We start from the raw sequence: 14,211 nt of genomic DNA, 5'->3' as shown, positions 1-14,211 counted from the left end.
CAATGACAGTTGTGTTTGAGCCCATGGTTGCAGCCACTGTCTCCATCCATCTTGTTGAGGGCCTTCCTCTTTTCTATTGACCCTCCACGGTATCAAGCAGGATGACTTTGCCCAGAGACTGGTCTTTCCTGATAACTATCAGAAATATCTGAAACAAGTCTGGCCATCACGACTGCTGAGGAGCATCCTGGCTGTACTTCTTCCAAGACAGATTTGTGTGTTTTCCCAGCAGCCCATGGTACCTTCAATATTATTCGCCAACTCCATGATTTAAATGTACCATTTTCCTGCATTTTTTCTTATTCCTTGTCCAGTTTTGCATATGTACGAGGAGATTGACAATACCAGGTTTTGGTCAGGCACACTTTGTCCTCAAAGTGCCATCCTTGCTCTTCAACAATTTAAAGCTGTCTTGAGCAGCAGATTTGCCCAATGCACCACGTCCTATGATTTCTTGACTGCTGCTTCCATGAGCATTGACTGTGGACCCAAACAAAATTCTTCTTCTTTTTTTAATATATCATTTTATTTGGGCTCTTACAGATCTTATAGGAATCCATACATCATTGTATCGACGATGTTTTTATATATATTGCCATCATTATTTTCTAAACATTTACTTTCTATTGGGCCCTTGGTATCAGCTCCTCTTTTTTCCCTCTCTCCTCACCCCACCACCTCTTGAACCCTTGATAACTTGTAAATTATGATTGTTTTCATACCCTACAGCATCCACTGTCTCCCTTCACTCACATTTCTGTCCTACTTTCCCCCTATCCTCCCTTTATTGCTCCTGGGAGGTTTCTCTGTCCTGGATTCGGTGTGTCCAGAGCTCTTAACTGTACCAGTGTACATGCTCAGGTCTAGCTGGGTTTGTAAGGTGGAACTGGGGTCATGATAGTGGGGGACGAGGAAGTATTAACGAACTAGAACAGTGTTATGTGTTTCATTGCTGCTAAACTGCACTCTGGCTAACTGGTCCCTTCCTTGTGACCCTTCTGTGAGGGGATGTCTAATTGTCTACAGAAGGATTTTGGGTCTCCACTCCGACCCCACCCGTTTCACATCAGTATGGTTGTTTTGAGTCTTCCCAAGCAAAAATCTTAACAATTTCTTTCTTTTCTCCATTCCTCATGATATTGTCTATTGGTCCAATTTCGGTTTTCATTTCATTGCACTGCAATCCATTCTGAAGGCTGCAGTCTTTGATTTTTCATCAGCAAGTGCTTCAAGTTCTCCACTTCAGCAGGCAAGATTGGCTCACCTGCATATTTCAGGTTGTTAATGAGCCTTCCTCTAATCCTGAGGCCTTTTTCTTCTTCATATAGTCCAGTTTGCCTGCTTCTCAGATGATCTGCTTAGCATACAGATTAAATAAGTGCGGTGAAAGGTTTCAACCCGGGTTCCCACCTTTCCTGTTTTTAAACCATACAATATTCCCTTGTTCTGTTTGCCTGACTGCCTCTTGGACTAAGTACAGACTCAGACTTCATGCACATGAAGTGCCTGAAATTCTTCTCAGTGTGGTCCACAGTGCGTTATGATCCACACAGCCTAATGCCTTTGCACAGGCTATAAAACCCGAGTGAGCATCTTTCTGCTCTCCTCTGCTTTCAACCAAGTTTCACCTGACGTTGGCAATGAGAACGCTCATTTCATGTCCTCTTCCGAATCCAGCTTGAAGTTTTGGCAGTTCCCTGTTAGTGTAGCCGTGGTGGAGTTGTCCTCAGCTACATTTCACCTGCCTACGACACTATTGCTATTGTTTGATACTCTCCACTTCTGTCCAGTCACCTTTCTTTTTAAGGGGGACAAATACGGGTCTCTTCTGGTTATTTGGACAGGTAACTCTTGTCCAAATTTCGTGGCATAGACAGTGAGTCATCAGATTATTGAAAGAATTCTATTGATGTTCTGTCTTTACACACATGACATTTCCATATTCTGGGAAGGCAATCTTTTCCATTACTGTGGAGGCTTTTTTCTCTTTGCTCTTTTCACTCAAGGTACCATGAGCACCTTTTCTGTGGTGACATGCTGTTACAAAATAGCTATTAATGACACAAAATATTCCCCCATGCGGGTGCACCTTAATTTATTGTACTCTTCTCTTATGGGACATCCAGCTGGCTTAGAATCGTTCACCGCTGGAAGTAACTGTTTCCCCGATTGGTCTTATGGTGAATGTTCAGCCGCACTGTTCCTTTGGGCTCAAGTCCTAAAATAGCAGCACATCGTTCTGCTTTCGCTCAGTTATATAGCTGAGTTTTCTTAAAGATGTAAGAAGGCTGTGAAGTACAGAAGCCGGGAAGAAACGCGCAGGAAGTAGCAGAAGAAAGCCACAAAGAGAAGCCTTTTCCAAATGGTCCAGAGCAAGTCCCAAGCCCACCGAGAAGAGAATTGCAGATGCTGGAAGGACAGGCTCAATAGGAGCCTCAGACTTGAAGACCCAGGGCTGCCTCCTTTATTTAAGGCCAGAACCAGGACTGTACGTGTGATTTGTGGGACCTGGTGTGAACACAGAATGTGGAGCCCTTTGTTTAAAAATTTAGAATTTCAAGCAACCCAGCAGAGACCAGTACACCAAGCCCCGGACCCTTTAAGAGCAGGGCCCTGAGCGACTGCCCAGGTCCCGCGGACCAGGAAGCTGGCCCTTCCCACAAGTGGTGTGATCCCAAGAAACGTAGGTCAAGACTGAGCAAGACTTAATGCCACTCTGTTTATTTACAGCATTGTAGGGCAGTTACATGGAGCACAGGCCCAGTTTTCAGAGGTCCCCTTGAGATGCTGTCTACCAAGGTTCTGTCTACTTGGGGCAAGTCACTTAATTGTGTATGTTGTTCAAAAACACAAAACCCCAGATGATCTCTCCACCAATCATCTGTCAGTTTGTCATACTCTGGTGACTGGGGAGTTGCTATGACAAAGCAAACCCTGCCACCATCATCTCAAATACCTGCAGGATGATCCATGGCGGACAGGTTTCAGCAGTACTCCCAGGCTAAGACAGACTAGGAAGAAAGGGCTGGAGATCTACAACAGAAAACTAGCCGACGAAAGCCTTGTGGATCACAGCAGACTGTTGTGCAGTGCAGTGCTGGAAGATGAGTGCCGTAGGTCGGGAGGCACTCCGAGTCCACAGTGGTGATAGCAATGGGTTCAAACACAGCGGTGATCAAGAAGACGGCACAAACCAGGCAGTGCTGTGTTGTTCTGTTGTGCACTGGGCCACAACAGCAGGTGATCTCCAGAAGGGCCTGAGTGCCCTCTCTGGGCACCGAGTCGCTGGGAGCAAGGACTTTTTTTTCCCCCTTCTTTAAACATATTGCCCCCAGGAACATTGTATCGAGTACTTAGTGTATAAATGAGTTAATTCCACTTGAGTCGCTGGGAGGAAGGGCTTCCCCCACCCCCTTCTTTAAACATATTGCCTCCAGGAATATTGTATCGAGTAGTTAGTGTATAAATGAGTTAATTCCACAAATAGTGGTTTAAATGGCGAATAAACCAGATTATTCCACTCTATGTGTGTCCTTCATTTGCATTCGGTTACATTTTGGAACAACTTCCACATTTGTTAGATTTGCTCCTTTAACATTTTCATCTGATCTTGGTGGTGGGGGGGGTATGTGAGTTGTGTTTATGGCAACAGTCTCATTTTTCTCCCTCAGAGCAACTAGCAGGCTTTAAACCACCAACGTTGGGGTTAGTAGTCCAATGTCTAACTCAGTGCTCCACCAGAGCTCCTTCTAACTCTGGTTAGGGGAGTGAGTTTGTAACTTTGTAACAAAGAAATGAGAAACTTATGCAAGTTGCATTTACATAGGTTTTGCCATAAACACTCATTTTCAAGATGGTTGTATTACTAAGGAACCGGATCTAATAAATTTTATGTGCTTTATTAGACTTACAACAGTTTTTAAGGGGCCCGGGGGTGCTTAGCCATAAGGCCAGCAGTTCAAAACCAGCTGTTGATCCCTTGCAGAGAGAAGAGGCATTCTGCTCCAGTAAAGATTTACAGCCTCAACACCCATGGGGCACTTACACGCTGTCCTGTAATAGGGTCACCATGAGTCAGAATCGACTTGATGGGAGAGGGTGAGAAGAGTTTTTAAATGCACTTAAGAAGTTGCTGTTAATTTAGCAAGTCTGGTTCATTAGGATTGAAGTACTACAGAACTGGAAACACTAAACTTGTTACTGTCTTCAGGAAGGTCTATGGCATTTGAATCATTATATGAGTTGTCCCTAGTCTTTAGGGGCCTAGAAAGCAATTGGGCTAATAGTCTAGCGACAGTGTTCTACATCCCTTGTTGGTAAGAGCAACTGGGGTCTTCAAAGCGTATGAGTAGCCATCTGTGGCAGTCACCTAATCTGGAGTCAATTTAAGGATTAGGAGTGTAGGGGTGGAGTCTAGGCTGTCAATCTGGAGATAGCCAATGAGACTTCTGTGTGGGCCTGGCCTTCTCCTGAGAATTCTGGGAAATCTAGTACTTCCTCCTTGGAGGCGGAAGACATCTCTCTCTCTGCTGCTTTCTGGGAGACACTGCAGAATACAAACAACATGGACGCAACCAGATCTCGGAAGCCGGAGAAGCCACAGAGACCCCTGCCAGCGCTGAGATGCTTACAGTGCCACTGAATCCAAAGACTTTCTACCCATTGGCTTGTGATCTTCCTGCATTTGGTGTCATCGCATGTGTTTCATGAGTCTGAAGAGGACTTTATAGATTGGTATCAGACATATGAGCTAATATCAGACTTAGGGCCTTGGACTGGACTGGGCTGGGATGTTTTCTCAATGTTCAATCCCTCTTGTATAGGATTCTCTTTCTTATACACACATGCGTGTTTATGAATTTGTTTCTCTAGTCTACCCAGACTAACACACCATCTAAGGTCCAAGTATGAGTCTCTCCCTGTCCAGAGCAAAAGCGAACGAAGACAAAACAATCAAGGACATAAAGAAATTAGTGCAAAGGATGAGTGCATCAGGTGAACCCCAGCCCCCCTCCCACCCCTGACTGAGACCAAAAGAACTCGAAATTCTGACCGCTAAGAAAGGGGTCACACAGTAGGAGGTCCTGGATGGGGGAGAGAAAAAAGATGAGGAACAAAACTCAAAATCACAGAAAGAGACCAAGTTTCCTGGTCAACAGTGACTGAAACACCGGGGACTATGGCTGTGGACACGTTTGATGCCTGGGATGGAACCTGCCCAGGTGGCTGAGCTTTCCGCCAAGCAACCAATAAGGTGAATGATAAGACGAGGGAGGTCGGCACACATGAGAACAACCACCCAACAAGATCAAAAGGGCAGCACTTTCCCAGGGATGGAGCTCAGAAGGTAGGAAGGGACAGGAGAGGAGGGGGAATAGAAACAGTAAAAAGGAGCAAGTGGGAAAAGCGCTGCTCTATCGTGGGGATTGCCATGAAATATCACAAACACGTGTATGAATTGTTGACTGGAAAACCAATGTACCTGAACCTGTCACCCACCCCACACTATACACAGGTCCCACTTGATTGTCGGATTGTCGTTCTGCCATGCGTTTCTTGGACGCTGGAAGCTGGTCACCTGGGTGAACAGGTTCCAACAGAGCTTCCAGTCTAAGAACAGCTTAAAAAGAAGGATGAGTTGGTCCCTTTCTGAATAATTAGTCACTGTTAACCTCAGGAGTCCTGGCGGTGGTTATGAGTGGGCTGCTAACTGGACGGTCAGCAGTTCACAATCACTAGCTGCTCAGAGGGAGAAAGGCTGAACTTGCTACTCTCATTATAGTCTTGGAATCTCACAGGGGCAGTTCTACCCTGCACTGGCATTGACTTGATGGCAGTGAGGTGTTTTTTAACAACATGTTAAAGATCTAGAATGGGTAAAGTATATAGAAACTAGAGTTTGTTAGTGGTACCAGGGAGAGAGGGAAGGGGAAAAGGAGGGTGCACTGCTTAGGAAACAGCTTTTGTTAAAGATGACAGGAAATTTGGGAACAGATAATGGTGATAGCTGACCAACATGATAAACATAATTAATGTCACATAATTGTATATATGGGGTGTTGGAATGGCAAATATTTTGTTATCTATATTTACCACAATAATAAATATGAGAAATTACATCTTTCAATTCCATGTTTCCAATGAAACCCATACATCTATGTGTGTGCACACATATACACACATGTGCAAACATTTGCCACATCCTGTGGCAAGTTAGGATAGTGCAGGCAGAAAGTAGATGGGCAAACACAGGTGACAGAGGAGTAAAAGGAGCATGCGCATGTGTGTTCAGACTTCTCAGCTGATCTGTCATTGTGGAGTATACAGAGTGTGAGGCTGAAGAAACAGGGCAGTGATAGGCTATTGAGGACGTGAAAGAGCCATTTACAAAAACAGTAAGTACAGTCAGGGTGAACAATTAGGGATTCATTTAAGAATACAAGTGAAAAATTAGACGTTGAATTGATGAAGTACCCTAAAGGACAGCAAAGAGACAAATAGACAATGTTAGAGCTAGATCAAGATTGAACGCACATGATGACGTGAGAACTGCAGATGGTGCTTGCTCTCTTTTGTTCAGGTCAGCTGCTGGTGCGGAGAAGAACCAACCAGTAAAACAAAGGCGGTGTGAAGAAGGAGGGGAAGTAAGACAAAGTTTCCAAATATGGGCCTCCACAGCTTAGGTTTCATAAAATAATGATCGTGCACTCCAAAGGTTATAAAATTACTTTATTTTGAGTGTGAAAATATAAAACCACTTCTATATAAAAATCTAAGAGCACTGAAGCATCCAAACACCAAGTTCCAGCTTTTGCTCCTTATAAAATACTTAAAGGGAATTGAGACCATGTTCAAAGCAAGCATAAATATAAAGAGGATTAGCCGACCCGAGTTTAAGCCGAGGTACCTAATTATTACCTGGGAATCCAGAAAAACTGATTGACTCGAGTATAAGTCTAGGGTGGGAAATGCAGGATGTGAATTAACACAGAGACCAGAGGGGAGAGACGGAGCGCAGCCACAGACACATCCTTACCAGTTCAGCTGCCTGCGTAAGTGAATCACTACAGGTGCTTCTGCGAATTGGAGCCGTCCACGTCATAGGATGGCTCTGATTGGTTAGATGTGAGTCAACAGACATTCAAAGCCCTGCAGTGTCAGTGGGGCCATGAATGAACAGCGGAGGAACAGCAATCACCCGCGAGATGTTACACCTCGCTGGGGTACCCCTGATCCATGTATCAGCCGAACCCCAGTTTTTGAGCACATTTTTTTTGGTGCTGAAAACCTCGGCTTATGCATGAGTATATATGGTAATAGTTTTTATATTAGTGCACTGAGTCATCTGTCCTCGCACATATTACTTCAGACAAAGACAGGACAGAGCAGCAGATCAATTCCAGCTCCGTGTCCATGTGCACTTTCATAACCATTTTGAAGATTATTGGTAAGAAACCTTTCCCAGTGGAATTCTGAATAAACAGGCAGAAAAGAACAGAAAAACCTTCTTTAAATTTTTTTTAACAGCTAAGCACTTTCTTAAAAATTAATCATATATCCTCCACTTACTTGCCTCCCGGCAATACTGACAACATTCATACATATTTTTAATAACCTTAAGTAAAAATAGTGCATGCACACAGCTAAGCATAGTGTTTGGCATAAGGGATTGTTAACTATTGTTATTAGTGCAATTCCACTTAGAGAGAGACCAAAATACGGTACTGAATTTGGCACTGAGATGTCTCAGTGTCTGAAGGTCCTGCAAGCGTGTCTGTAATGTCAAAGTTCCTCCCTAAATAGTGGGTTTCGCTTTGTTCATCACTGCACTCAGAAACTTCCCTCTCAGGGCTAGTTGTTGATGCCTTTAATTTTCAGACGCAAACAGCAACTTTGGCATTTTTTATCACAAAAAACCCATAGGAGAAGGGTGGCAAGCCCAAGGAACGTCCTGGGCGGAGCGTTTTCTCCGTCAACGCTGGCAGGGTATGATCATCCACCATCTTCAGAATTTGTCCATTGAGTTGAACAGACCTGCAGAGGAAGAAGATGCACCCAAGTTAGCCAAGGTGTGGATGCCCCACCTCCCCCACAAAAGTTATTAAAACGTTTCCAGAGTTAAAACAATACTTCAGATAGTCTATATCATAATTTTTATTTAAACACGAATCATGTATTTAACCTGTCATTGTTATTGTTAGGTGCCATCGAGTCAATTACAACATAGATTTATCCTACGTGCAATAGAACAAAATACTGGCTGGCCTTGCACCATCCTCATAATTGTTGTGTCTGAGGCACTGTTGAAACTGGTTTGGCAACCCATCATACTGAGGGTCTTCCTCTTTTTTTTTTGGGTGGACCCTCTAACTTCACCAAGCACAATATCCTTCCCAGGGTCTGACCCCTCCCGATGGCAAGTCCAAAGTGTGTGCCATGCCCAACTAAGAGCATTCTAGCCGGGCTTCCTTCAAGGCAGGTTTCGTTATTCTTCCGGCAGTCCATGGAGCTTTGACTAGTCTTTCCCAGGAACGTAATTCAAATGCATCAATTCTTCCGTGGGTTTCTATATCTACTGTCCAACTTTCACATGCATATGAGGTGATTGAAAATACTCTGGCTTGCATCAAGTACCCCTTAGTCCTCAAAATGACACTGTATGCATTTTTAACACTTTAAAGAAAGTTTGTGCAGCAGTTTGCCCAGTGCAATATGTTATTTATCTAGATGATCTCTACAATGGTAGAGTTGAGTAGTTGTAGCACAGAACATTATAGGCCACAAAGCCAAAAATGTTTACAACCAGGCCCTTTACAGAAAATTAAACATATACAATTTATAGTAAATTTGATGAAGGTATAAAGAAGATAAATGGGGCATGACTTCTAGAGTTGGTGCAATTTTATTTGATGGAATATAAGTGAAAGTATTTTCAAATAAAGCCAACAAGGGCACATAACATATACACACACATATAATGGGATGTCAGACTCACGAATATAATAATTTTAAAAGATAGTGAATGAAATTTCCCACTTGGAATTATGACCACAGTCTTCTCACTCCCACAGGGGGTGTTCCGCCCCTTTTTATGCTGTCAAGGTACACATTTTGTTAGAATATAAATTGCTGTAGTGAAACAAAAATATTCTATTGAGCACATAGACCCCAAAGAAAAAAATAGAGTTTATTTATTTTTGGTTGGAATCAAAATTCAATATTGGGTCAAAAAATGTAAAAGAACAAACCCAAAATTTGTTAATGACACATGTTATTACTCATGCAAAAAAACAAACCAAAATGCAGCTCTTAAAGTCAGCGTGGCAGTCAGTTTGGGCTCAGAGCATGTCCAAGATTGTAACTCTTTACAGTAGCGGGCGGCCTCATCGTTCTCCCCTGGAGCTGCTCGTGAGTTTAAGTGGCCAACCCTTGGATGCGCACTGAAGCTCTTTAACCACTGCACTGCCAAGGCCTCTATGCATAAGAAATAAGAGCTGTTTGTCTGAGGTCAGAAATATACATGAGGGTCAGCACACAGCCCTCAACTATTTATAACCCCCCCTTTCTTTCTTCTTCCTTTTTTTCATGTGTATCTCTATAAGATAGGCAAGATAAACAATCCTGAGAAGAAAACAATGGAACCCATGGTTCTGAGGGGATAGGGGAGTGTGGGAAGGGGAGGAAAGGAAGGGGGAAGCCAAGAAATCCAGGGACAAGGGAATAAGAGATCTAAAATCAGTGACGAGGAGGGTGTAGACTGCCTGGTGGGGTTTGATCAAGTGCCATGTAGCCAAAAGGAATTACTGAGAGCCAAATGAAGGTCAAATATGATAGTGGGACAGGAGGAAAGTAAAAGGAAATAGAGGCAGGAGCTAGGCGGCATTGATCAAGGTATAAACATAGGTGTGTACATATGTAAACACATTAATGTATAATGATAGGGATATAGGTCTATGTACGCAGATTTATATGCGAACTATCAAGGTAGCAGACAGATATTGGGCCTCTACTCAAGCACCCCCTAAACTCAAGAACACTTTGTTCTAATAATCTGTCATTCAGTGGTGCTCACCTCCCAACACGATTGCCGAAGTCAAAATGGTCGCATAAGCAAATGTGGTGAAGAAAGCTGATGGTGCCCAGCTATCAAAAGATATAGTGTCTGGGATCTTAAGGGCTTGAAGTTAAACAAGTGGCCATCTAGCAGAGAAGCAACAAAACCCACGTGGAAGAAGCACAAGTTGTCGATGGGATCAGGCATCAGAAGACCCCAAACAATCATATAGATGAAATAGAGGGGGGTTGGAGTGTAGACCCAAAACTCATCTGTAGGCAATTGGACATTCTCACACAGAAGGGTCACAAGGAAGGGACAAGCCAGCCAGGGTGCACTGTAGTGCCAATGAAACACATAACATTCCTCTAGTTCCGTGGTTCTCAACCTGTGGGTCATGATCCCTTTGGGGGATTGAACGACCCTTTCACAGGGGTCACCTGATTCATAGCAGTAGCAAAATTACAGTTATGAATTAGCAACGAAAATAATTTTATGGTTGGGGGGGGTTCATCACAACATGAGGATCTGTATTAAAGGAAGGTTGAGAACCACTGTTCTAGTTCTTTAATGCTTTCCCCCACCCCCACTATCATGACACCAGTTCTACCTTGTAAATCTGGCTAGACCAGAGCATGTACACTGGCACAGATAAGAGCTCCTGACACACGGAATCCAGAACAGATAAACCCCGCAGGAACAATAATGGGAGTAGTGATATCATGAGGGTAGGGGGAAGGTGGGAGGAGAAAGGGGGACTTGATCACAGGGGGATGAACAACAGAAGGGAGACATTGGATGGTGTAAGATATGAAAATAATAATAATATATAATTTACCAAGGGTTCCTGAGGGTGGGAAGGTAGGGGGAAGGAGCTGATACCAAGGGCTCAAGTAGAAAGAAAATGTTTTTAACATGATGATGGCTACATATGCGCACATGTGCTTGATTGTTAGAAGAGCTGTAAGAGCCCCCACATTAAAATGATTTATTTTTTTTAAAAAAGCAGCCATCTAAGTGTGACATCAACTAAGTCCACATGGAAAAAGTACACCAGCCTGTGTGAGCCAAGGATTGTAAATAATACGATCTAAATCTGGAAGAGGGAACAGTATCAGAGTATACATTCTGAACATTTCAGGGTCCCTACATGGATGAAGCCTCCAGTGAACACCTGTGACCACAGTCCAGGGACGGATGAGCTCTGCTGTCAGAGAAAACACTGTAAAGTCAACTATGGCAGGTGTGGTTAGTTGACAGTCGATCTCCCTTTTGATTTTCAAGTTATTTCAGTTTTTAATATTTTCTGCTTCCTTTTTGATTGAGGTTTTTTTCTGTTTTGTTTTGTATGTTGTTAGGGTTTTTTGTTTGTTTCTTGTTTTGTATGATTTTCTGTATATGAAATCTGAATAACCATAGGTATATCTATAGACACAGTACTTAGATGAATAATTATCTAGGGGCATGGTAGGGGAGGTGGGGCAGAAATGCGGAGCTAACAGCAATGAATAGAAGAAAGATGAAAATGCTCAGAGATTGATGGTGGTGATGACTGCACAACTCTTCTGAATATGATTGAACGATTAAATTGTATGCAGTGCTGAAAAAATTGTAAATAATAGCATTTCTTATGTATTATTATTCATCTCAAATTAATACATGCTCTCAGCAATAAATCCAGATAAGAGCTTATGAAAAAGCAACAGCCTGCTTCTAGCGCTGCTAACAGTTACTTCCATAGTCATATATGATACTCTCTGACTCTATTGCCGTTTCTCAAATGCTTTCGTATTTCCATAAAAGTCAGTACTCTTTCAGTGTGCTGAAAATTTGGAGGATATATTTAATACCTCAGCTGTATGTATGTCACATATGGAATACACAAAATATATATAGAACCCCTATACTAGTATCTTGCATATAGTCAATACTGTAAAAGTATTCTCTGTCATATAATAAATATAACAAAGATGTTAAAATATTTAAATAACTTAAAATATTTTGTTGTATCGCCATCTCTTTTCTCTGTTCTAAACACATTTTATTTAAACAAAAATGAGTATACTGTAATATTCTCTTAAAATCTGATTCTTATTCCTCTTAACACAACCTAATATTAAGTCGCTAGATTAGGGACAAAGGGGAGTTTTCTCCACAGTACCTGCATAAGACCCCAATACAGGCCTTGGAAAGAGATCAGGCACACTGACCTATGGGAAAATCCAGAACTGGGCATGTGCAAACTAAGCCCCCTAGGCCCAGGTCAAAACAACCTGGGAACACCCACCTGGGGTCCATGACATCACTCAGGTGGGTCTGAACTCAGCCAAGGGGATCAGCCAAGACCTTCAACCACACCTCCCCAGCCAGAGCTGGGAAAAGCACGGAGCGGGCAGGCGGCACCCTGGTTCTCTTCCACGGGCACACCTGTGCACCTGCTCCGGGACCACCCACAGGCTCTTGGCCTCTGGGGGTTTCCCAGCTCCACACACGTGTGTTTCACGCGCCCTGTTCCTGAATTCTTTCCACGTGGTTTTTCATGCCCAGATGTGAAAGCCTTGTGGACTGGCAGCTTTGCATAAACAGCGTGTACACTTCTGAGGCTGTAAAACCGGAAATTTTCCCTTTTCTTCCTAAAATCTCACTTGGATTACAAAACGTGCTGCCAGGTGAATTCTTTCAGTGTGTGAAGCAAAGAATCGAGGCACAGCCCCCTCTAGAAACCCAACACTAATACTTCCCCACAGCACCAAATATTCATCTGATACATCATTGCTCTAGAAACCCAACACTAATACTTTCCCACAGCACCAAATATTCATCTGATACATCATTGTAATGGCTGCACGGGATTTGGGGGTGTGTGTTGGCTTGTTTACGTAATCTATGGTTAGGCATTAGGCATTTCCTACTTAGCATTGTTATGCGGTTTTCACTTTTAAAAGGCTCTCACTCTCTCTCATTAAGTATCAGTGAGCAGAAAAACTGGTTTCTATTAAGCCTTGGTAGGCAGCTGTGACTTAAGACATGCCCACAACCTAGTCATAACTGTGCCAGAGGCTAACACGCGATGTGGCAATTGTACTCACTCCATGCGCCCCGCTTTTGGTCCTAGCACACATAGCACACTGATTTTCAGATACCGCTGGGGAGGAAATGCCATGACCACAAACAAGAACAGGTCTTTTGAAGACTGCACCAAATGACAGTAGTTAAGAGTCTGTTACGTATGAAATCAAAGATAGATGTGAAGGGTACACATAAAAAATTCAGAAATGCATTTAGAGATGGCATTTTGCTGATCATTATGAACCCATATTGTTGGAAGTAAGGCAGCGCTCGCTGTGCCGGCCATTAATGCCATCAGGCTACATTGGTTATGCCAGAGGCATACTGCTTATAACTAATGTCTGTCGCTGCTGTCCGTGACAACCCACAGAGACCCTAAGTGCGCAGAACGAAACAGCACAGGGTGTTCACGACTGGGGCCCTTTGGAAGCAGATTGCCAGGCCTTACTTCATTGAGCCTAGAATGGTTTTGACTCGCCAACATTTAGCTTCGTAGTCCTGCATTTAACCATCTGTGCCACCCGGGGACTTTTATACACAATTAGACAAAATTAAACCAAACCTATTGCTTTCGAGTTTAATCCCACCTCATAGCAAGCCTATAGCACAGAACAGAACTGCTCCAGAGGGCTTCTGAGGCTGCAAATCTTTACCGGTGGACTGCCCCACCTCGATCCATGGAAACGGGGAACAGCTCGTGGTTTTGAACCACTGACCTTTCTGTTGTGAACCCAACATTCACTCTCATGTGCCACCAGGAATCCGTGCGTACAACTAAAGGCTGCTCTAATAAATACATTGAGTGTACACCTAAAGTATGTGGACTATTTCCACATCAGACTGAGAGGCGAAGGTGGCTGCATTTGTATCTTGTTTCATGATTTGAAGTCAGTAACGTGATGACACACGAACAGAAGAATGCTTGTCAGGATTCAGATGCCACAAAGCTCCAGGGGATTAGCAAACAACAGATATGGCAGAATCAAGATGCTGAGCGACATTTATCTGAGATAAGTCCAAAATATAATCGCTCAAATATTTATTAAACAACAGGGAGGACTCTTGATTTTCAGGTTTTTTCCCAAGTA

The 14,211-nt window shown here is 43.2% G+C and overlaps 1 protein-coding gene across 1 annotated transcript in view; it reads right to left on the bottom strand.

Moving 5' to 3' along the window:
- Nucleotides 1-6,711: 6,711 nt before the first annotated feature.
- The window catches only part of HPSE (heparanase), a 60,206-nt gene continuing 52,706 nt past the window's right edge, over nucleotides 6,712-14,211 (bottom strand). The window contains exon 12 of the mRNA XM_075544902.1: nucleotides 6,712-8,034. Coding sequence (XP_075401017.1) covers nucleotides 7,875-8,034 — 160 coding nt within the window. The 3' untranslated portion in view covers nucleotides 6,712-7,874. The remainder of the gene's footprint in view (nucleotides 8,035-14,211) is intronic.

This window comes from Tenrec ecaudatus, chromosome 3 (genome assembly GCF_050624435.1).
Source record: "Tenrec ecaudatus isolate mTenEca1 chromosome 3, mTenEca1.hap1, whole genome shotgun sequence".
Classification (NCBI taxonomy): Eukaryota; Metazoa; Chordata; class Mammalia; order Afrosoricida; family Tenrecidae; genus Tenrec; species Tenrec ecaudatus.
Note: the sequence above shows the minus strand (reverse complement) of the source record. Positions and strands in the feature narration are given on the sequence as shown.